At 41.7% G+C, this 23,944-nt stretch overlaps 2 protein-coding genes across 5 annotated transcripts; both read left to right on the top strand.

The window, feature by feature from the left end:
• The first annotated feature begins 1,915 nt into the window (after positions 1-1,915).
• Positions 1,916-6,905, top strand: tsen54 (TSEN54 tRNA splicing endonuclease subunit). 4 transcript variants are annotated; one of them, XM_014203461.3, is made up of 11 exons: positions 1,916-2,215; positions 2,590-2,748; positions 2,963-3,026; positions 3,202-3,285; positions 3,500-3,598; positions 3,683-3,735; positions 3,868-3,969; positions 4,102-4,721; positions 4,920-4,980; positions 5,842-5,943; positions 6,138-6,905. In XM_014203461.3, exons 1-11 carry the CDS (start codon positions 2,160-2,162, stop codon positions 6,286-6,288), a joined length of 1,551 nt encoding a protein of 516 aa, XP_014058936.1. In that variant the 5' UTR covers positions 1,916-2,159; the 3' UTR covers positions 6,289-6,905. The 4 variants fall into 4 exon arrangements, with proteins under 4 accessions (XP_014058936.1, XP_014058937.1, XP_014058935.1 ...); XM_014203462.3 differs by having other exon boundaries at positions 5,842-5,955; positions 6,190-6,905; XM_014203460.3 differs by having other exon boundaries at positions 1,917-2,215; positions 5,842-5,955.
• A 457-nt stretch (positions 6,906-7,362) lies between these two features.
• Positions 7,363-23,332, top strand: LOC106606961 (5-hydroxytryptamine receptor 3A). Its single transcript, XM_014203466.3, has 9 exons — positions 7,363-8,321; positions 8,540-8,700; positions 13,228-13,272; positions 13,385-13,494; positions 19,801-19,973; positions 20,098-20,261; positions 20,463-20,673; positions 22,465-22,623; positions 22,763-23,332. Exons 1-9 carry the CDS (start codon positions 8,201-8,203, stop codon positions 23,041-23,043), a joined length of 1,425 nt encoding a protein of 474 aa, XP_014058941.2. The 5' UTR covers positions 7,363-8,200; the 3' UTR covers positions 23,044-23,332.
• Positions 23,333-23,944: the final 612 nt, after the last annotated feature.

The raw sequence follows: 23,944 nt of genomic DNA, 5'->3' as shown, positions 1-23,944 counted from the left end.
AGACAAATGACAACAGATTTAACAGATTAGTGCCAGAGGACCCACAGCACTTGGATGAGACTGAGTGTGATGCTGAGGATGTGAGGTGTTAGACCCTCTCTGTGGTGTGCCATTGTTTGCTAATGGTTTAGAGCTAGGCAGTCAATTTTACCACTGCCCTCAAGATCTATTTGCAAACAATCCTGATTGCTGGATATGTGTAGCCTATAAACAGACATCCTGAACTTTTCTTTAGTTTGAATGTGAACGTATGTTTTGGTGGACGGTAGTGGGGTTGGTACATTTGGTTTAGTATTTCATTGCAGGGGGCTGGATTATTTCCTACATTCTACTCGTTACATCTCCACAATTTTATTTGACTGGTAACTCAAGTAAATGAAATGTAAAAGGCCCAATGTACCATATCATAGTAAATTCTGGATGTTGACTTTGTGTAAATTCCTGTCTGTATTTTGTCATTACATTTGTCTATTGCTGGCAGCACCACATCACTAAGTCAAATTCCGGGTATGTTTAAATGGACTTGGTGAATAGAAGCGATTCTGATCCTAAAGAATTGTAATCTTCAATCTAAACTTCTACTTCTCTACACTGAGCGCTATAACTTTGCAAGCAATAAGGATGACCTTTTAGTGTGACCTCTGGCAGTCAGCCCCTCAGTGTTACAGTTACTGGGGTCCTTAGGGCGTGTTTTGCAAGTCAACAATCCACACAAAGCAGGAATACCCTGCTCTGGCCGATTGAGAATGCAAAGGCCCAATTCAGTGTGTTAAACAGCAGATTAAAGAGTCAGGCCAACTGAAAGGCCACAGCGCAACCCCAGACCCAGGAGTTAAGGACCCATGAATAACATGTGGAGACTCACACACAAAGGTACTGTGTCACTCACACCAGAGACGGGAATGTTGACGTCATGTCTCGCACGGGAATACGTCATGGTGTAAAACATGCTATGCCACGGTTGACTGAAACGTTTTATTACATGTTTGAAATACTGTGCGTATGTCCACAAATATCTATACATGCAGCTCATTGTTGAGGATTTTTTATTTTACTCCAGACTACAGATGTGATAGCAGCATTACAGAGCTTTAATAATCTGATACATATTGTTATATCAGAAGTCTTTCCGCATGGGTGGTCTAGCTGGCTAGAAGACACAGCATTGTCAGCTCTGGTAGTGGTCACCATGGAGATGGGCTAGACTTGGGGAGCTATCCGGCTTACTGGAAACGTGGTTTATTGTTGACTTTCAGGAAAGGGGGCCTGCTTGTGGGGTGAGGGGTGGGAGGGGAGCATGGTCTCTTACGTCCTGGTAGTATGGAAGTTTGCTCAGCGGGGCATTCTCTCATTGTCCATGCATCTAAATGCATTTCTCTCACCTCTCAGGTCAGGTGTGATGACTCGTGGCCAGGCCTGTCAAAGGGCAAGTCGTAAGGAGCTTGCACATTTAATACATGCACCCTTCCAAGAGCCCTTTCATTCACAACATTGGTAAACTATTTATATTACAAAGTGAGAAAATCTAAATATGATATGATAAAAATGCAGAGAAGGCATTTATCAATATTAATAAAAATAAGGTTATCACATATAAATTACATTCCAGTGGTACTATGGTGCAATAAGATTGTGTTTAACACTTGTCTATTTAGAGAATTGCAACATATTTTTAGCCAGGTGATATCAAATATTGTTTTTTATCCTCATGCTTTGTTTATCAACTAAGCTGCAGGTCTGGGAGACTGTTTTCCCTGTGGCCTCATCACAGCAGATAAAAAGCCTTATTTCCCAGACTTCATTAGCATCAGTAATGTAAGTGTATTGTGGCATTCCTGAAATAAAAATGTAAAATGTTGTGCTTTGCTTCCCTCTTGTGAACTTTATGAGAACTTCTCTCAAAAATGTACATTGGGGTGCACTAGGACCCGGTCGTCACTAGTTAACACAGCCACAATTATGGCTAAACCCCGTCTATTTCTACAATTTATCTTGTTATAATCAGATTTTGAACCTAACCCCATGCCTTACGCTAAACTTAAATTAAGACCAAAAAAAGTATGTTAGTTTAAATAATTCTTTACGATACAGACAATTTTGACTTTGTGGCTGTCTAGTGGAAACCCTCGGACGATTTGACAGCGGTCTACCTATCAAACATGGCTGACCAAAACAAAACATCAGCTAAAGTAGAATTCGGCCATGAATTACTAAAGTAAGTGTACAGTTTAAACGCCGTGTCTTTGAATAGGCACTGGGTGAATCGTTTCTTACATAATAGTTTTTGTCAAATAAGCTGGGTAATTTCGTACAGTTATGTTGTTAAATTCGAGCTGTTATAAACATGTTAGCAGCTAGCTAGCTAACCCATTCATAGACGCTAACTGCTACGGACAACGCTAGCTAGGCAATCTGAATGTGGTCGTCCTGTCTTTATCAGCGCGGTCAAATATTTTAATGTTTTTCTAACCGAGATAATTAAATGGAAGACCGGCATTTTTGGGGGGTGATTTCTTACCATATATAGTGCGAAAGACATGTAGACAGAGTCAGTCCTTGCAACTTATTGTACTTCTGATTCAATGACAGCCCATCTGAGCTGTTCGAAGCCCGCACGCGCAGCCACAAGATCCCGGTGCGCGGGCAGAAGGATTTCATTCCCACTGGGTCGGATCAGCAAAGGGATATGCTTCAGCAGAGTTTGGACGAGCACTGGAATCTAGTAACTGAGGAGCGAGTGGAGAGGTTGTGAGTAATGGATGGAGGAACCAAGGACGACTAGAGTGACGGCTACTAGTAGAATTAGATACTGTATGTGTCATCAACTTTAGACTGTTGGTGTGGTTAGATGATTATACCTAGTCCATATGTATTTGCAGCTAAACAAACATGTCAATTCATTGGTATTACTGTGCTTTACAGCTGGTGGTGTGACTGACTTCTTGTATGTTTTTGTGCCCAGAGGGAACCTGGTGAAGGCAGTGTGGATTCCCAGTGACATGATAGTGGAGCTGCAGTCACCAGCAGTGAGTAATGGTCCACCAGAGAGAGCGAAGGACTTTGTCATGACAAGCTCTCTGCCTCTGCTGATGTCTATTCAAACTCACCTAGAGCTCACCTCTCATTAACATTTAGTATAGGCTAATGGCTAAAGATTTCACATGAAAAGTGACATTACATTACTTCTCTGTTCTGCTGTAGGGGAAGTTCTGGCAGACTATGGGGTTTTCTGCCCATGGTAAGCAATGTCTACATCCAGAAGAGGCTCTCTATCTAATGGAGTGTGTAAGTGCATGGGCTCAGCATTGCCAATAAACATGTTAATCAGGGAATTGTTACCAGCTCACACCATTCAGGTTATAATTATCCCAGGTCGGATTGTTGTTCACCTAATAAAGACATTTCCATTAGTTTGATACATGTGGATCCAAATAAGACAAACACAGTTTGTCATTTTTGTTTTAGAATTGTTATCCCTTGTGATCCTCAAAATCAATAGGGAAACCTGCAAGTGTTCTACCAAGACCTGCCAATGTCCATCCAAGAGGGCTATGAGAGATTTCTATACTTGAAGACAATGAGTATACAGCATTACCAGGTATGAGAAAAGACAATATAATACAATTCCAGCAGGTCTAAACTTATGATTTGACCTAACGTGATGATTTTATTTCCTCTAAAGGTTTTTGGCCATTTGAAGCGACTTGGCTATGTGGTAAACAGATTTGATCCCAGGTAATTGTCTCCCTCACGGGCAAGAACTAGTCTAGATTCTAAGGGCATTCCTTTCCTTTTACTGGAACCTTTTCCTTAGTTGCATGCAAGCGACTGTATTTATGATCTGAGGATTGGTGTTGTTCCCTGTAGTTCTGTGCCATCGCAGTATGATAGGCAGTTGAACCTGCCCCAGTCCCGAGACAGATCAGGAAGACTTCTGAAGAGGAAACGCAGCCACAGCCCCACCTCCAGGTGAGTGAGCAGACACAGACACACCCAGTTTATATTTAGACATGGTTTAATCACTCAGTCAACCCACATGCCTCAAAGCGATTACTGTCCAATGTGAAACCCTGCCTTTCTGCCTCTTCTAATGCGCTCCAGGCACACAGGAACACAGGAGGGCCCCACTTCTAAGAGAATGGAGAAGGAGAAAGACTGCAACAGAGAGGAAGAGGACAAGAATCCTGACTCGCTTCCAGATCTTTCAGCCCCAGACATTGACAAAATCCAGACAGCATCACACGTTGACCCAACCACTTCAACCGAGGGTGGCCAGGGCAGGAGCTGGTGGTCAAAGGAAGGCTCCCCAGACCCTGACCCTGAGCTGCCAGGTCAGCCCCAGAGCTCCCCTCGCTGGGACTTCAGCTCCATCCCCTTCCCAGACCTGGGCTCCAGACTCAGGCTCCCCAGCAGCTTCACCTCCCCAGACCCCTGCCTGCTGCCCGGGGCTGTGGGGTCAGTGGGGGCCTGCGATGTGACCCCCTGGCTGCAGAGGCTCAACCTGCGGGAGGTGAGGATGTCCCGGCGTGAGTGGGAGCGGGACAGGGACCGGTACCGGAGGGACATCAACCAGGACAGAGAGGTACGACGTTGCAGGAACTGGGCGGAGTACCAGGAGCTACAGGAGAGAAGGATTCAACGGAGCCGCAGAGATAGGCCAGCACACCTGTGGGAGGGGCCGGTCACACCCCTACATGACCCTGCACAGGTCACTTCAACTGGTAAAACTAATCTGGACTTCATTGCTGTCAATGACAAGTTCATATGAGTTCCAATATCTGTTTACTCTCTGTGATTCATCGTTACATGAACTCATTATCCCATGTGGCTTACCGAAGTTGAATTATATTATTCATAAGCAGGATCTTGAATGGGTAAATGTCTAAATGGTTTTGACGTTTCTTCCTTCTTGGACGCAGGTGAGCTGCTGGATAAAATCAGTGTGATCAAATCCACACGGCTGCTGGAGGGAGCATCCAGGTATTCCTCTTTAGTATCTTATCTCGAACCCTGAAGTGAATTTAGTAGGAAATGCTAGCTCCCGGTTAGTGGTAATTGTATCTCCCTGTTCATTCATCATAACATCTATTAAGATGAGTGAAATTACAGTTAACGAAAATGTACGCTTAATCCAGTATAAACTAATGTATAGGATTTATTATACAAGAGACAAAATTCACAAATTCTACAGGACAATGGCAGAGTCATGTCTTAAGTGTAAAACTAATAATGACTCAATAATCCATGCTTTCTGGGAATGCTGTACATTTGTGGGCAGTGCTAGAAAGTTGACTGTCAGAAGTATTACAGTATAAATGTATTTTTAATCTGTCTGTCTTCATATTTCAAGACATTGTATATGGGGGTGTAGTGAGATATCCAATGGGTTGGACAATTCTTCTCATCTTGAAAAAAACGTATACTAAAAACAGGAAAATCAATCGATCTGCCATCATTAACACAATGGAAAAATCGAAGGATTTATTATGTAAATATTGAAATAGCATGGGCAACAGAGAAAAACAAATTGATACAATTTCAGGCCAAGTGGCAAACAATAATACAGACGCAAGGGATGGGGGTGTGAGCATGCGGGTCTGGGCAGATGAGATGTAGTCATTGTTTGTGTGCATCAGTAAGTTGTTGTTCGTTTTGTATATGGAGTGGAAAAATGTATAAATAATAAGACGAGTGAAACCCTATACTGTGGGTTTGTTAAATATGATTAACATTATGTCCTTGGATGACATATACAATATGATGTAGAGGTGCCTGCCATAGAATATATACATCTATTTCTATGCTGCCTGCCTTGTTTGACAATGGGGTTTGTCTTCTCAGTTTGAAAGGTTCAGAGGAGTGGAGAATCTGTTTCAACATTTACCAACCCGACACAGTCGCTGAATTCAAGAAGAGCGCTCCTGGAAAACCCTATTCTCGCATGTGTGTGTGCAGGTAAACATCCCAGAACTGGCAGGGGGTGTTTGCATACTTTATAATCAGTAAAAATAAAACATTCAAAAATAGTACAATTTTGAAAAGAGATGACACAAGACCACCTGCCATCGAAAGTAATCCTAAATGCACTATTATCAAATGCTACTGCACACTGAATAATGTCTGCTGTCTTCTCCCAGTTTCGATGGTCCAGTGCCTGACTTGTGGACACTGAAATTTCTGGCTTTCCAGAGTGCGGACATCCCAGTCACCTATGCAGTGGTGGACCACGGGGACATCTCCTTCTACTCCTTCAAGGACTTCCAGATACCCACAGATGTGTCCTTCTGAGGGCCTGACCACAGCAAACAGTCACACAGCCCTGGTTTAACTACTGCACCATGCCAGGGCTGCCTGCGCTGGATCAGAAACTCTGGAACTAATGCCAAAGAAATGAATGAAACGGAATTCTCTTAGTGATTTGATGGACTGCAGTCCTCACACTCTTTGATGCTGTAGTATGCCTTCCTCCTGTGTTGCAGACTTCTTTTAGTGGCATATGATCGTCTGCATCTGATTGAAGGTAACCTACATTGTCACCTCTCCAAACAATGTCACCATGTCTTATATCAAGCAGGGTTTTGTAAAGCCTCTGAAGATTTTGAACTGAATTGGCTCGGTTTTCTTCTGCCTTTATCTCATCACCACCATTGGTTTTCTGGTATTCATATACTGTATCACAAGTGGCTTAGCTATGTATGCACTTAGTATAGATGCAGTATGTGTAGATCATACGTATATCTCAGCCCTTTATTTTTGTCTATCTGCCCATATTTTAGATCCAATCAGCTTTACTGACTGGCCTTTTGTTGTTGTAACCTCACATGTTTGTTACCTGACTCCTGTTCTCTTGTTTTTGTTTCAAATTGCTTGTAAATGGTGGCCTGTATCTGTAGAGTTTATCTTCACATTGTCTTTGTGGTTGAGTTATTGTTGCATTGTTCTCATTGTCCTTCCTAACAAAACCAATCCCCCCCAAAACCCAAGTAGTACCTACCATACATTTTCTTTCTTTTTCCTTTGGGTGGCCTAATCTGAAGATGTAAAGCACATACTCTTCTCTCTTATATCAGTCCACAAACTCAGTGGTGTTAAAACATTGAGATTAGGTTACTGACCACAACCTGCTCCTCTCAGCTCTAGCTTACTAGCAAACCCTGTCCATCAGTCCATCTGTGATGTGCAGTACAATAAATACACTGGATCTCCACCCTTCAGGAACACATTGTCTCTAAGTGAATAGGTTAGGAGGAGATTTGATCCATAATAGAAAGGGCCATTCCAAGTGCCTTCTGAATCCTTTTGATATTTTAAGTAGAAATTGTGCACCAATATTGCATTTTAACAGCATGTTCTATTAAATGAAGTGCCCTTAATATAGACCGCATGGCGAATTCAATTAATATGAAGAAAGGCTTGCTAAAGTGCCAAAATTCAGCATCAACCCTGTGCTACTTCTAGGAAGATTTTAACCCACTTTAATCCCAAAATATCTCCATGTTTCCACCAGTCATTTCTGAAGATTATGATTTATTTAATCTGATTTATTTCACTTAACAGGTCAACCTTGTTATGTGAACTGAACTCTCATTTTTAATATGGTGAAACTATTCCTTTTAAAAAAAATTCTAAAGAAACATTGAACATCTAATGGTCAAATCATAGTGTAAAAGCAGGTGAGCTGGTTCTACTCTTTTTTGTTGTTGTTTTTGCCATTTTCTGGTGTTTTGTGGTGGAAAACTGAGTGGGTTGAACATAACATGTCAACCCTGTTACCCACAGACAGGCTAGACAATTTTTTACAATTTCATTTTTGTGAAGCTTACATTTAATTGCTAGTCCCTGTTTCACACAACAAGCTTCCATTCCCGTCACATGGGGATTTATGGCTGATTTAAAAATACATTTTAAACCCTGTTACGGTCCAACCGGTTACTTTTTTTAGCCCTTAATAAGCACTTACTCTAGTCATTTATTTAACTTCTTGAGATGGGAAAACATGTTTTATGAAGTTGAACATGTGCTCTTTATGACAGATTGTTAAAATGAGGTGAAATCAACAAAATAATTTGACTAAGTTACACTTCTCAAATGGCACTGAATTTGTGGAATGACCCAGAAGGTTTTGGCTTGAACACTCTGTACCTCTGACAATGGCCCTGAGTAAAGTCAACTAGCCACGTGATTGGGCCACACTCACATAATGTTCTCACACACATATAAAACACAGCCCTCTCCCACTTGGACACCATTCTGCTGGACCTGTGAGCCTAAACATACAGCAATGAGCACTCTGTGGCTTCTGTGTTCACTCACTCTAATGGGTGAGTTCTCATTTTTGATTTCTCTCAGCTCCTCTTTCTCCTTGTTTGTCTTTGGCTTCTAAGAAATAATACATTTTTTGGCACATTATTGAAAATGGAACTTGCGTATGAGTCCCATATTCTACCACATACGAATAACCCATCCACTGTGCCACTATTTGTATCAGTTGTGATCCATGTCTTCTGTAATCTAAGGTAGGGTCTACTCTCCTAAGCAGGTGGCGTCTCCACTACGGAGGACTGTTCCTATCATCGTCTTCAGGATCACTTGGGTCTGTCACAGAAAAATGAAAGTACAACAGGTCTGCGGCCTGTGGTGCACTGGACCAATTCTACACTAGTTATGGTAGACATGATTCTGTTTGGTATTATGGATTTGGTAAGTGTTTGTCTTTAAACCCTCTGCCAACATTTTGTTGAGTGATCTCTGCAACTGGAACTAATATATATATATATACACAGTCGTGGCCAAAAGTTTTGAGAATTACAAATATTAATTTTCACAGTTTTGAGAATTACAAATATTAATTTTCACAAAGTCTGCTGCTTCAGTGTCTTTAGATATTTGTCAGATGTTACTATAGAATACTGAAGTATAATTACAAGCATTTCATAAGTGTCAAAGGCTTTTATTGACAATTACAATTACATCCTGACTGATGGCAGCCCATTCTTGCATAATCAATGCTTGGAGTTTGTAAGAATTTGTGGGTTTTTGTTTGTCCACCCACCTCTTGAGGATTGACCACAAGTTCTCAATGGGATTAAGGTCTGGGGAGTTTCCTGGCCATGGACCCAAAATATTGATGTTTTGTTCCCCGCGCCACTTAGTTATCACTTTTGCCTTATGGCAAGGTGCTCCATCATGCTGGAAAAGGCATTGTTCGTCACCAAACTGTTCCTGGATGGTTGGGAGAAGTTGCTCTTGGAGGATGTGTTGGTACCATTCTTTATTCATGGCTGTGTTCTTAGGCAAAATTGTGAGTGAGCCCACTCCCTTGGCTGAGAAGCAACCCCACACATGAATGGTCTCAGGATGCTTTACTGTTGGCATGACACAGGACTGATGGTAGCACTCACCTTGTCTTCTCCAGACAAGTTTTTTTTCCTGGATGCCCCAAACAATCGGAAAGGGGATTCATCAGAGAAAATGACTTTACCCCAGTCCTCAGCAGTCCAATTCCTGTACCTTTTGCAGAATATCAGTCTGTTCCTGATGTTTTTCCTGGAGAGAAGTGGCTTCTTTGCTGCCCTTCTTGACACCAGGCCATCCTCCAAAAGTCTTCGCCTCACTGTGCGTGCAGATGCACTCACACCTGCCTGCTGCCATTCCTAAGCAAGCTCTGTACTGGTGGTGCCCCGATCCCGCAGATGAATCAACTTTAGGAGACGTCCTGGCGCTTGCTGGACTTTTTTGGGCGCCCTGAAGCATTCTTCACAACAATTGAACCTCTCTCCTTGAAGTTCTTGATGATCCGATAAATGGTTGATTTAGGTGCAATCTTACTGGCAGCAATATCCTTGCCTGTGAAGCCCTTTTTGTGCAAAGCAATGAGGATGGCACGTGTTTCCTTGCAGGTAACCATGATTGACAGAGGAAGAACAATGATTCCAAGCACCACCCTCCTTTTGAAGCTTCCAGTCTGTTATTCAAACTCAATCAGCATGACAAAGTGATCTCCAGCCTCGTCAACACTCACACCTGTGTTAACGAGAGAATCACTGACATGATGTCAGCTGGTCCTTTTGTGGCAGGGCTGAAATGCAGTGGTAATGTTTTTTGGGGATTCAGTTAATTTGCATGGCAAAGAGGGACTTTGCAATTAATTGCAATTTATCTGATCACTCTTCATAACATTCTGGAGTATATGCAATTTGCAATCATACAAACTGAGGCAGCAGACTTTGAAAATTAATATTTGTGTCATTCTCAACTTTTGGCCACGACTGTATATACATACATATACATACACAGTGAGTAAACAGTATAAAAATATGATATGTTGATATCAATATTATAGTATATCAACAATTAATATAAAGTATAATAATAATATTGATAATATATCAATAATTAATATAAATAATGATATCAATCTGATACCCAACTGTGCAGTTGATAACATGGCATACAACCGTTGGTTGATGCAATATAGTAGGCCTGGAAAGAGACCTATGTTTGATGCAACACTTGGAGGATCATCCATACAAGTTGTCTTACAGGAGAGACACATGATCGTGTATAAGGAGAGAAGTATTTCCATTTTTTTCAGTAATTTATGTATTATGACTACGTAACCTATACAGTGCCTTCAGCAAGTATTCACACCCCTTGACTTTTTCTACATTTTGTTGTTACAAAGTGGGATTAAAATGGATTTAAATGTCATTTTTTTTGTCAAAAATCTACACAAAATACTCTGTCAGTGGAAGAACAATTCTAACATTTGTAAAAACTTTATGAGATTGAAAACATATCTTTGTTAGATACATATTCCATCCCCTGAGTCAATACATATTTAGAATCACCTTTGGCAGCGATTACAGCTGTGAGTCTTTCTTGGTAAATCTAAGAGGTTTCCACACTTGGATTGTGCAACATTAGCCCATTTTATTATTTTCAAAATCTTTCAAGCTCTGTCAAATTAGTTGTTGACTATTGCTAGACAACCATTTAAAGGTGTTGCCATATATTTTCAAGTAGATTTCAGTTAAAACTGTAACTCAGCCACTTAGGAACATTCAGTGTCTTCTTGGTAAGCAACTCCAGTGTAGATTTGGCCTTGTGTTTTAGGTTATTGTCCTGCTGAAAGGTGAATTCATCTCCCAGTGTCTGGTGGAAAGCCGACTGAACCAGATTTTACTCCAGGATTTTGCTTGTGCTTAGCTCCATTCTGTTTATTTTTTTTATCCTGAAAAACTCCCAAGTGTTTAACGATTACAAGCATACCCATAACATGATGCAGCCACCGCTATGTTTGAAAATATAGAGAGTGGTACTCAGCAATGTATTGGATTTGTCCCAAACATAAGGCTTTGTATTGAGGACAAAAAGTGAATTGCTTTGCCACATGGTTTGCAGTTTTATTTTAGTGCTTTGTTACAAACAGGATGCATGTTAGGAATATTTATATTCTGTACAGGCTTCCTTCTTTTCACTCTGTTAGTTAGGTTAGGATTGTGGAGTAACTACAATGTTGTTGATCCATCCTCAGTTTTCTCCTATCACAGCCATTAAACTTTCTAACTGTTTTAAAGTCACTATTGGCCTCATGGTGAAATCCCTGAGCGGTTTCCTTGCTCTCCGGCAACTGAGTTAGGAAGGATGCCTGTATCTTTGTAGTGACTGGGTGTATTGATACACCATCCAAACTTGAATTATTAACTTCACCATGCTCAAGGAATATTCAATCTCTGCTTTTGATTATAATTTTTTTTACCCATCTACCAATAGGTGCCCTTCTTTGGGAGAGTTTGAAAACCTCCCTGGTCTTTGTGGTTTAATCTGTGTTTGAAATTCACTGCTAGACAGATAATTATATGTGTGGGGTTCAGAGATGAGGTAGTCATTCTAAAATCATGTTAAACACTAGTATTGCACACAGAGTGAATCTATGCTTATGTGACTGGTTGAGCACATTTTTATTCCTGAACTTATTTAGGCTTGCCATAACAAAGTGGATGAATACTTAATGACTCAAGACATTTCAGCTTTTCATTTGTAAAAAATCGAAAAACATAATTCCACTTTGACATTATGGGGTGTTGTGTGTAGGCCAATCTAAAGTTAAGTCAATACTTACTTTTAACAAATATTACAAATAAATAGTAAAACAACATATTTTCCTACCCTTTAATACTGCAATGTTGCCCCGAGTCAACAAATTACATTGTAGGCTGGGGGTACAAAAGATTATGATTGGATAATAATTTGTAATCCCCAAACCTCAAAAAACAAGAGCTCAAAAATGTTTTAGATGAAAAACAAAAAGGCCTGCAGTATATGGTACTGTAGTGTTTATAGCTTAATGTGGTTATTTCAATAATGTCAGCAGTTTGTTAGGAAGTGTGCAATTGCATTTCTGTTAGTATATATACATGGTACGCTCTTAGGGAAAAAAAGTGCTATCTAGAACCTAAAAGGGTTCTTTGGCTGTCCCCATAGGAGAACCCTTTGAAGAACCCTTTTGGTTTCAGGTAGAACCATTTCCTCAGAGGGTTCCATGTAGAGCCCTTTCCACAGAGAGTTCTACCTGGAACCAAAAAGGGTTCTCCTATGGAGACAGCCGAAGAACCCTTTTGGAACCCTTTTTTCTAAGAGTGTATGTACTACTACCACCACTTATAGGTAACTGACAAAATAATGGAGACACTTGAGTAAATGAGGAATACAAAGTATTTTGAAAGCAGGTGTTTCCACAAAGGTATAGTTCCTGAGTTAATTAAACAATTAATATCCCATCACGCTTAGGGCCATGTATAAAATACTGGGCAGGCCAATATTATGGCTACCATGAATATGCCCCCATAGGATGACAATGGACATTAGTGGTCACTGAATGGTTTGATGAGCATGAAAATGATGTAAACCATATGTCATGCCAAGCCGTCTCAGTCACCAGATCTCAACCCAATTGAACACTTAAGGGAGATTCTGAAGCGGCTCCTGAGACAGAATTTTACTCCACCATCAACAAAACACCAAATTAGATTTATTGTGGAAGAATTGTGTTGCATCCCTCCAATAGAGTTCCAGACACTTATAGAATCTATTCCAAGATGCATTTAAACTGTTCTGGCTCGTGGTGGCCTAACGCCCTAATAAGACACTTTATGTTGGTGTTTCCTTTATTTTGGCAGTTACCTGTACATCAATTTGAATTTATTCATTTCTGATTGTCTGCAGAATGAGAAGTCCTCAACTTTCACCAGCTATGTCTTAATCTCAACAGTAAGTACAGATGTTGTTGATATTTTTCCCCTCCTATTTATTTCCCTTATGGCCTGTTGTGAAAATTGATTTTCATGTACCTTTACTTTCTTAACTCCTGTATTATGTACAGGCCTGGGTGAATTACTTCATAGCTTGGGAACCAAAGGAATTTTGCGGAATTTCAAAAATGACTGTTCCAAGAGAACGGGTCTGGATACCAGATATAGGTATCCAAGAAGAGTGAGTACCATTCATAAGTCTCAGTAATATTTCAGCAGTCAACACATTTTCACTATGGATAGATTTTTTTCCCCCTTCTGTTTCCTTAAAATGAAATGCATTTGAATAGCTTTGTAATTATACTATAACGTGATAAAAGTGATCCTTCTCTACTTCATCGTTAGCCTTTATGTACAGTCCATCACAATGAAATACCGTTTATTATAGTTTCCACAATTTGTATGTATGATAAGGGGTCAAATAACACTAAAAGTGCTCATACTACACAGTATATATTACATAACATGCCAAAAAAACCACCTGTCGTTGCTGTATCTTTCATTGCTGTCGTCCAACAACGACGAGACAGCCTACAGGGAGGAGGTGAGAGCCCTGGTGGAGCGGTGCAAGGAAAATTAACCTCTCCCTCAACAAAACGAAGGAGCTGATCGTGGAGATGACCGAGAGAGATCGCCCCCATCCACATGGACGGGGCCTCAGTAGAGCGGATCAAAAGCTTCAAGTTCTTCAGCGTGGATATCACTGAGGACCTGAAATGGTCCCTCCACACCGACACTGTGGTGAAGGTGCAACAGTGCCTCTTCAACCTCATGAGGCTGGAGAAATTTGGCTTGTCCCCTAAGACCGTTAAGAACTTCTACAGATGCACCATTGAGCGCATTCTGTCAGGCTGTATCACTGCCTGGTATGGCAACTGCACCACCCACAACCGCAGGGCTCTCCAGAGGGTGGTGTGGTCAGCCCAACACTTCACTGAGGGCACACTGCCTCCAGGACATCTACAACACCTGGTGTCAAAGGAAGGTCAAGAGGATAATCGAGGACCTCAGCCACCTGAGCCACGACCTATTTGTCCGCTACCTTCTAGCAGGCAGAGACAGTACAGGTGCATCAAAGCTGGGACCGAGAGACTGAAAAACTGATTCTTTCTCCAGGCCATCAGACTGCTAAACAGTTATCACTAGACGGCCTCCGCACAGTACCTTGCCCTGCACCTAGCCGGCTACCACAGGGTACTCTACCATGCACCTTAGAGATTGCTTCCCTAAGTACATAGTCATTGAACACTGGTCACTTAAATTATGTTTCATAATGTGTATTGGTCAAAAATTGTTTGTGATTAGAAACATATAAGATGAACATTCTTGCAACATTATTTTGTTAACTTAATTTCTCAGATAAAATTAACTCGCTTTATAAGTACTGTATTATCAACATAGCTCATCCATTTAACTACTGCTGTACTTACATTTTTCCTACATATATTGTTCATACTGTCTACACACCAGGTCTTTATATTCCGGACTCTGACATTGCCCTTTTCGATATTGCTCGATCTGATATCTTAATTTCTTGTTTCTTTTTGTGAATTAGTTTTGTCCTGCTATATATTTGCTGCATTGCTGGAGCTAGAAACACAAGCATTTTGCTGCACCTGCTTGAACGTCCTGTTATGGAGACGCAGGTGCAGCTGGTGAGTTTGATATAAACGAACATGGCGCGATACAAAACAAGCGAAGCGTCTGACATGAAAACAGAAACAATACTGCCTGGTGAGAAAAACTACAGAGTGACAGATAGATATAGGGGAAGTAATCAGGGTAGTGATAAAGTCCAGGTGGGCCTAATGATGGGGCGCAGGTGTGCGTAATAATGGTTGTGGTTGCCATGGCCGGTGGTTAGTAAACTGGCAACGTCGAGCGCCGGAGCAGGAGTAGACGTTACACGACTGCTAATCTGTGTACAGAACAAATACACTTTGATTGGATTATTTGTAGTTGATTGTCAACCATAGAAACCATGATGATATACTGATAAAAGTTATCATCTTTCAGCTAGCCTTTGTAGGGAACAAACAATGGGCATTGGAGCTGAATACGAGAACCCTATATCTCTGTGTGTTTAATGCGCTGTTTCAGGGGAAAAATACAAAGCTGCTTTTATGAAAAGTCTGTTTGGTGTCCTTTGAAACCGGATCTCAGTCTGGGATAAGATTAACAACATTTTTGTTGCCTACGCACTGTCCCACTGAACTATACTTCTGAACTTTACTTCCTTTACCAATTGCCCCATTTAGATGTTTTATATAATGTTGTAATTTTGTAAATCTTTTAATTTTGTGTCCTTCATAGTAGCTGAAGAGGTCCATTAGCCACTCTTGGGCTACAATACCTATTTTGCCAATTGGCCTGGACCCCTTTTACTACCGATACGGAGCCCCGCCGATCCTTCACAACTGGTCTACCGACGTAATCCGCCCGAGGGGGTTTTCAACAGGCTCCTCCGTTGCGACGTCCCCTGAATGCCCATCTGCTAGCCATCTAGAGCATATCGGACTGTTAGTTGAAGAGGTCCATCAGCCAATTTACTTTGGCTACAATACCTATTTTGCCAATTGGCCTGGACCCTTTTACTACACGGAGCCCTGCCGATCCATCACGACTGGTCTGCCGACGTAACCGCCCGAGGGGGCTACAACTGACTCTTCCGTCGCGACGTCCTTCTGCTAGCCCCGGCTAGCTGTCTGAATCGCCCGTGTCTCCAGCCCGCCTAGCTTCTCCCTAGACTCCATGATCACTCGGATACGTATGCCTCTCCCTAATGACAATATGCCTTGTCCATTGCTGTTTTGGTTAGTGATTATTGTCTTATTTCACTGTAGAGCCCCCAGCCCTGCTCAATATGCCTTAGCTAACCCTTTTCTTCCACCTCCCACACATGCAGTGACCTCACCTGGATTAAATGGTGTCTCTAGAGACAATACCTCTCTCATCGTCACTCAATGCCTAGGTTTACCTTCACTGTAATCACATCCTACCATAACCTTGTCTGTACATTATGCCTTGAATCTATTTTTCCGTGCCCAGAAACCTGCTCCTTTTACTCTCTATTCCGAACACACTAGACAACCGGTTCTTATAGCCTTTAGCCGTACCCTTATCCCACTGTTCCTCTGGTGATGTAGAGGTTAATCCAGAACCTGCAGGGCCTAGCTCCACTCCCATTCCCCAGGCTCTCTCATTTGTTGACTTCTGTAACCGTAAAAGCCTTGGTTTCATGCATGTTAACAGTAGAAGCCTCCTCTCTAAGTTTGTTTCATTCACTGCTTTAGCACACTCTGCCAACCCGGATGTCCTAGCCGTGTCTGAATCCTGGCTTAGGAAGGCCACCAAAAACTCTGAAATTTTCATCCCTAACTACAACATTTTCAGACAAGATAGAACTGCCAAAGGGGGTGGAGTTGCAATCTATTGTCATACTATCCAGGTCTGTGCCCAAACAATTTGAGCTTCTACTTTTAAAAATACACCTTTCCAGAAACAAGTCTCTCACTGTTGCCACTTGCTATAGACCACCTTCTGCCCCCAGTTGTGCCCTGGACACCATATGTGAATTGATTGCCCCCCATCTATCTTCAGAGCTCGTGCTGTTAGGTCATCAAAACTGGGACATGCTTCCGGCCGTCCTATAATCTAAGATAGATGCCCTCAATCTCACAAACATTATCAATGAACCTACCAGGTACAACCCCAAATCCGTAAACACGGGCACCCTCATAGATATTATCCTAACCAACCTGCCCTCCAAATACACCTCCGCTGTCTTCAACCAGGATCTCAGCGATCACTGCCTCATTGCCTGCGTCCGTAATAGCTCTGCGGTCAAACGACCACCCCTCATCACTGTCAAATGCTCCCTAAAACACTTCAGCGAGCAGGCCTTTCTAATCGACCTGGCCCGGGTATCCTGGAAGGATATTGACCTCATTCCGTTAGTAGAGGATGCCTGGTTATTCTATAAAAGTGCTTTCTTCTTAAATAAGCATGCCCCATTCAAAAAATGTAGAACCAGGAACAGATATAGTCCTTGGTTCACTCCAGAACTGACTACCCTTGACCAGCACAAAAACATACTGGGATGTACTGCATTAGCATCAAATAGCCCCCGCGATATGCAACTTTCCAGGGAAATTAGGAACCAATATACACAGGCAGTTAGGAAAGCAAAGGCTAGCTTTTTCAAACAGAAATTTGCATCCTGTAGCACAAACTCCAAAAGGTTCTGGGACACTGTAAAGTCCATGGAGAATAAGAGCACCTCCTCCCAGCTGCCCACTGTACTGAGGCTAGGAAACACTGTCACCACCAATAAATCCACGATAATTGAGAATTTCAATAAGCATTTTTCTACGGCTGGCCATGCTTCCCACCTGGCTACCCCTACCCCGGTCAACAGCTCTGCACCCCCCACAGCAACTTGCCCAAGCGTCACCCATTTCTCCTTCACCCAAATCCAGATAGCCGATGTTCTGAAAGAGCTGCAAAATCTGGACCCCTACAAATCAGCCGGGCTAGACAATCTGGACCCTCTCTTTCTAAAATTAATCGCAGCAATTGTTGCAACCCCTATTACTAGCCTGTTCAACCTCTCTTTCGTATCGTCTGAGATCCCCAAAGATTGGAAATCTGCAACGGTCATCCCCCTCTTCAAAGGGGGAGACACTCTTGACCCAAACTGTTACAGACCTATATCTATCCTACCCTGCCTTTCTAAAGTCTTCGAAGGCCAAGTTAACAAACAGATCACCGACCATTTTGAATCCCGCCGTACCTTCTCCACTATGCAATCTGGTTTCCGAGCTGGTCATGGGTGCACCTCAGCCACGCTCAAGGTCCTAAACGATATCCTAACTGCCATGGATAAGAGACAATACTGTGCAGCTGTATTCATCAACCTGGCCAAGGCTTTCGACTCTGTCAATCACCACATTCTTATCGGCAGACTCAACAGCCTTGGTTTCTCAAATGACTGCCTCGCCTGGTTCACCAACTACTTCTCAGACAGACTTCAGTGTGTTAAATCGGAGGGCCTGTTGTCCATCTCTATGGGGGTGCCACAGGGTTCAATTCTCGGGCCGACTCTTTTCTCTGTATACATCAATTATGTCGCTCTTGCTGCTGGTGATTCTCTGATCCACCTCTATGCAGATGACACCATTCTGTATACTTCTGGCCCTTCTTTGGACACTGTGTTAACTAATATCCAGACGAGCTTCAATGCAATACAACTCTCCTTCCGTGGCCTCCAACTGCTCTTAAATGCAAAGTAAAGCTAAATGCATGCTCTTCAACCGAACGCTGCCCGCACCTGCCCGCCCATCCAGCATCACTACTCTGGATGGTTCTGACTTAGAATATGTGGACAACTACAAATACCTAGGTGTCTGGTTAGATTGTAAACTCTCCTTCCAGACTCACATTAAGCATCTCCAATCCAAAATTAAATCTAGAATTGGCTTCTTATTTCGCAACAAAGCATCCTTCACTCATGCTGCCAAACATACCCCTGTAAAACTGACCATCCTACCGATCCTCGACTTTGGCGATGTCATTTACAAAATAGCCTCCAACACTCTACTCAGCAAATTGAATGCAGTCCTTCACAGTGCCATCTGTTTTGTCACCAAAGCCCCATATACTACCTACCACTGCGACCTGTATGCTCTCGTTGGCTGGCCCTTGCTTCATATTCGTCGCCAAACCCACTGGCTCCAGGTCATCTATAAGTCTTTGCTAGGTAAATCCCCGCCTTATCTCAGCTCACTGGTCACCATAGCAGCACCCACCCATAGCACGCTCTCCAGCAGGTATATTTCACTGGTCACCCCCAAAGCCAATTGCTCCTTTGGCCGCCTTTCCTTCCAGTTCTCTGCTGCCAATGACTGGAACGAATTGCAAAAATCACTGAAGCTGGAGACTTATATCTCCCTCTCTAACTTTAAGCACCAGCTGTCAGAACAGCTCACAGATCACTGCACCTGTACATAGCCGATCTGTAAATAGTCCATCCAACTACCTCATCCCCATACTGTTATTTATTTTTTTGCTCCTTTGCACCCCAGTATCTCCACTTGCACATTCATCTTCTGCACATCTATCACTCCAGTGTTTAATTGCTAAATTGTAATTATTTCACCACTATGGCCTATTTATTGCCATACCTCCCTTATCTTACCTCATTTGCACACACTGTATATATACTTTTCTATATGTTATGGATTGTAAGTTTGTTTATTCCATGTGTAACTCTGTGTTGTTTTATGTGTCGCACTGCTTTGCTTTATCTTGGCCAGGTCGCAGTTGTAAATGAGAACTTGTTCTCAACTGGCCTACCTGGTTAAATAAAGGTGAAATAAAAAAACAAGCTTTGATGTTATTCAGAAGTAACATATCATTGTATTCCTTGCTAAAGAAAGTAAATTCTTACAGAGGCCAAATACTGATATGTCTTTGTCTGCACTTTCAGCATCTCTGATACAAGTAGTACCATATTGAGCCCATATGTCCAGTTGCATCATAATTGGTTAGCTCAAGTGATTGACCAGCGCCGGCTAACCACTTCCTGCAAGATGGATCTTTATAGGTTCCCCCTTGACACCCAGAGCTGCAGCATCACCTTTAAGTCCATGATACACAGAGGTAACCCCCCCTCACACACGTGTCTTTGTACCTTAGCCTCTTTCATCAACTCCTTTTTCTCATCTCCTTTTCAGAGGGCTGTACTATACAAACATGTAACATCAACAAAATATTTTCTCTTCAGCATCAGAAATAAAATTGCGGGCATTCGCCAGCACCACTGCAGTGAACCACATAGCTAGGGAGAGCATGACTACACTGGATGAATGGGACTTCCTGGGCATTGCTATGACTGAGGAAGAACTAAATTATGGTGGTGATGAAAAATGGCATCAGCTAATATACAAGGTATTAATTGAGGCAAATGACAGCATGATTTAAAAATAGAATGACTGTTGTTATGTGAGGACTATTTCATAATTTACGAGACTAATACAAACTGAAGGGATCACACTTGTCCCTTTCATAATTATATTAAGTATTTTTCATAAGTATTTTTTTGTCTATTGTGCATTCTAATTTATATGATCCTTTTCCCCTTCCATACAGATCACCTTACGAAGGAGGCCACTATTATATATAATCAACCTTGTGGTACCAATCGCCTTTTTTCTTGTGTTGGATTTGGCCTCCTTTTTCATCAGTGAGGCCAAAGGGGAAAAGCTAGGCTTCAAAGTGACCATACTCTTGTCCATCTCTGTCCTATTGTTGATTCTCAATGACATCCTGCCCTCCTCAGCAAACAACCTGCCAGTGATAGGTGAGAGGTTACCACATTATAGGTTTACAGCACGGTAAATACAAGAACCCCCCCTCCACATTGTATTTAGCCTTATGTCATTTGCACAGTCTTATTCTCATCTTTATTCTGAGTATTTCCCCATAATCTCCTAAGTGTTTTCATTTTACAGTTAAGGTCGGAAGTTTACATACACCTTAGCCAAATACATTTAAACTCAGTTTTTTACAATTCCTGACATTTAATCCTAGTAAAAATTCCCTGTCTTAGGTCAGTTAGGATCACCACATTATTTTAAGAATGTGAAATGTCATAATAATAGTAGAGAGATTGATTTATTTCAGCTTTTATTTCTTTCATCACATTGCCAGTGGGTCAGAAGTTTACATACACTCAATTAGTATTTGGTAGCATTGCCTTTAAAATGTTTAACCTGGGCCAAACTTTTCGAGTAGCCTTACACAAGCTTGCCACAATAAGTTGGGTGAATTTTGACCCATTCCTCCTGACAGAGCTGGTGTAACTGAGTCAGGATTGTAGGCCTCCTTGCTCGCACACGCTTTTTCAGTTCTGCCCACAAATGTTCTATAGGATTGAGGTCAGGGCTTTGTGATGGCCACTCCAATACCTTGACTTTGTTGCCCGTAAGCCATTTTGCCACAACTTTGGAAGTATGCTTGGGGTCATTGTCCATTTGGAAGACCCATTTGCGACCAAGCTTTAAATTCCTGACTGATGTCTTGAGATGTTGCTTCAATATATCCACCTAATTTTCCATCCTCATGATGCCATCTATTTTGTGAAGTGCACCAGTCCCTCCTGCAGCAAAGTACCCCCACAACATGATGCTGCCACCCCGTGCTTCACGGTTGGGATAGTGTTCTTTGGCTTGCAAGCCTCCCCCTTTTTCCTCCAAACATAACGATGGTCATTATGGCCAAACAGTTCTATTTTTGTTTCATCAGACCAGAGGACATTTCTCCAAAAAGTACGATCTTTGTCCCCATGTGCAGTTGCAAACCGTAATCTGTCTTTTTTATGGCGGTTTTGGAGCAGTGGCTTCTTCCTTGCTGAGCGGCCTTTCAGGTTATGTCGATATAGGACTCGCTTTACTGTGGATATAGATACTTTTGTACCTGTTTCCTCTAACATCTTCACAAGGTCCTTTGCTGTTGTTCTGGGATTGATTTGCACTTTTCGCACCAAAGTACGTTTATCTCTAGGAGACAGAACGAGTCTCCTTCCGGAGCGGTATGACGGCTGCATGGTCCCATGGTGTTTATTTTTGCGTACTATTGTTTGTACAGATGAACGTGGTACCTTCAGGCATTTGGAAATTGCTCCCAAGGATGGCTGATTTCTTTTGGTCTTGGCTGATTTCTTTTGATTTTCCCATGATGTCAAGCATAGAAGCACTGAGTTTGAAGGTAGGCCGTGAAATACATCCACAGGTACACCTCCAATTGACTCAAATTATGTCAATTAGCCTATCAGAAGCTTCTAAAGACATGACATACTTTTCTGGAATTTTCCAAGCTTTTTGTAGGCACAGTCAACTTAGTGTATGTAAACTTCTGACCCACTGGAATTGTGATACAGTGAATTATAAGTGAAATAATCTGTCTGTAAACAATTGTTGGAAAAATTACTTTTGTCATGCAGAAAGTAGATTTCCTAAATGACTTTCCAAAACTATAGTTTGTTAACAAGAAATATGTGGAGTGGTTGAAAAACAAGTTTTAATGACTCCAACCTAAGTGTATGTAAACTTCCGACTTCAACTGTATATAATTGACATTTCCCTTTCTCCAGCTATTTACTGCATCGTAATCTTTGCCCTTACGGGCCTCAGCCTCCTGGAGACCATGCTGATGAGCTTCCTGATTGATATGGACAGCAGGGTTGATCAGGACGTCCAGACCTCTGCTAAGACCTGTGAAGAGACTCAAGAAGAGACTGAATGCCGAAGAGGTGAAATCTTTTGTCATTCTCATAAGAGATTGATTATGATCCAGGACATTACTGAGGCCATAGATGTAGAATATAATACCCCCAACACAATTGATTCGACTCCAGAAACTGCAAGAAAACCTTCCAATTTTCTTTTTAGAGCCTGAGAGAGATGCTGAGAGCAGCCTGGAGAAGGTGGACACCTTTAACAAGAAGGACCTCGATGGAGACTGGCTGAACAACCCCTACCTGCTGCAGCTGATCCTAAAGGAGGTGCAGAACGTACGGCAGGAATGGTTCTCTGTTAATGTGAGATGTGGCAAGAAGAAGCCTGGGTACTGGGAGAAAGTGGCCAGACGCATTGACCAGGCTTACTTTTGCCTTTATCTCATTACCACCATTACTTTTCTGATATTCATAAGTTTCATGTGGCTTCACTAACTATGCACAGTGCATTTACAATATATGAGGGTTTTTAGGCTCTTTGGGTTACTTATATGCACAATATTGGTACTTAATAGTAAATAATACTGGTAAATTCCAATAAATTATTCTTTATAAATAGCTGTTTCCCTGCAAGACCTGTAGACTAAAGCTTTTAATATATTTTGCATTAACTTCATTACCTAACCTGACTTAGGTTCACTTGGCTACTGTTTCTGTTGTTAAGGCTATTGTTCATGTCTATGATTGAGCTATCTGAAATTAAAAAAATACTATTTGCAACATTCTTTAAGTTGTTTCCAGTAGCGGTGCGTGGGAAACATCTATGGGCAAGCCCCCCCCCCCCCCCCCAATTTTTTTAAAATCATATTACAACCTATGTGTTGTGATAATTGCATTGTTTGCTCTATTACCTGTTAGTTTGTGTGCCTTGCCACCGTGATATACAGTGCATTCGGAAAGTATTCAGACCCCTTGATTTTTTTTTACAGCTTTATTCTAAAATGTATTTTTTGTATAAAATTCTCATCAATCTACACACAATGCCCCATAATGACAAAGTGATAACAGGTTTTTAGAAATGTTTGCAAATTTATTACAAATTAAAAACTGAACTACCCTATTGACATAAGTATTCAGACCCTTTGCTTTGACACTCGAAATTTAGCTCAGGTGCATCCTGCTTCCATTGATCCTTCAGATGTTTCTACAACTTGATTGGAGTCCACCTGTGGCAAATTCAATTAATTGGACATGATACGGAAAGGCAAACACCTGCCTATATAAGGTCTCACAGTTGACAGTGCATGTCAGAGAAAAAACCAAGCCATGAGGTCGAAGAAATTGTCCGTAGAGCTCTGAGACAGGACTGAATCAAGGTACAGATCGGAGGAAGGGT

Source organism: Salmo salar, chromosome 06 (genome assembly GCF_965601325.2).
Source record: "Salmo salar chromosome 06, fSalSal1, whole genome shotgun sequence".
Lineage (NCBI taxonomy): Eukaryota > Metazoa > Chordata > Actinopteri > Salmoniformes > Salmonidae > Salmo > Salmo salar.
The sequence above is the reverse complement of the archived record's forward strand: the minus strand, read 5'-3'. Positions and strand labels throughout refer to the sequence as shown.

Bases quoted from the DNA above. Each gene is read 5' to 3' on its own strand.
- tsen54 (XM_014203460.3), top strand. From the start codon at position 2,160: ATGGCTGACCAAAACAAAACATCAGCTAAAGTAGAATTCGGCCATGAA. The intron at 2,216-2,589 runs GTAAGTGTACAG...ATTCAATGACAG, and splicing joins TTCGGCCATGAATTACTAAA to CCCATCTGAGCTGTTCGAAG. The intron at 2,749-2,962 runs GTGAGTAATGGA...TTTTGTGCCCAG, and splicing joins GAGGAGCGAGTGGAGAGGTT to AGGGAACCTGGTGAAGGCAG.
- LOC106606961 (XM_014203466.3), top strand. From the start codon at position 8,201: ATGTTCTCACACACATATAAAACACAGCCCTCTCCCACTTGGACACCA. The intron at 20,262-20,462 runs GTATTAATTGAG...CCTTCCATACAG, and splicing joins GGCATCAGCTAATATACAAG to ATCACCTTACGAAGGAGGCC. The intron at 20,674-22,464 runs GTGAGAGGTTAC...CCCTTTCTCCAG, and splicing joins AAACAACCTGCCAGTGATAG to CTATTTACTGCATCGTAATC.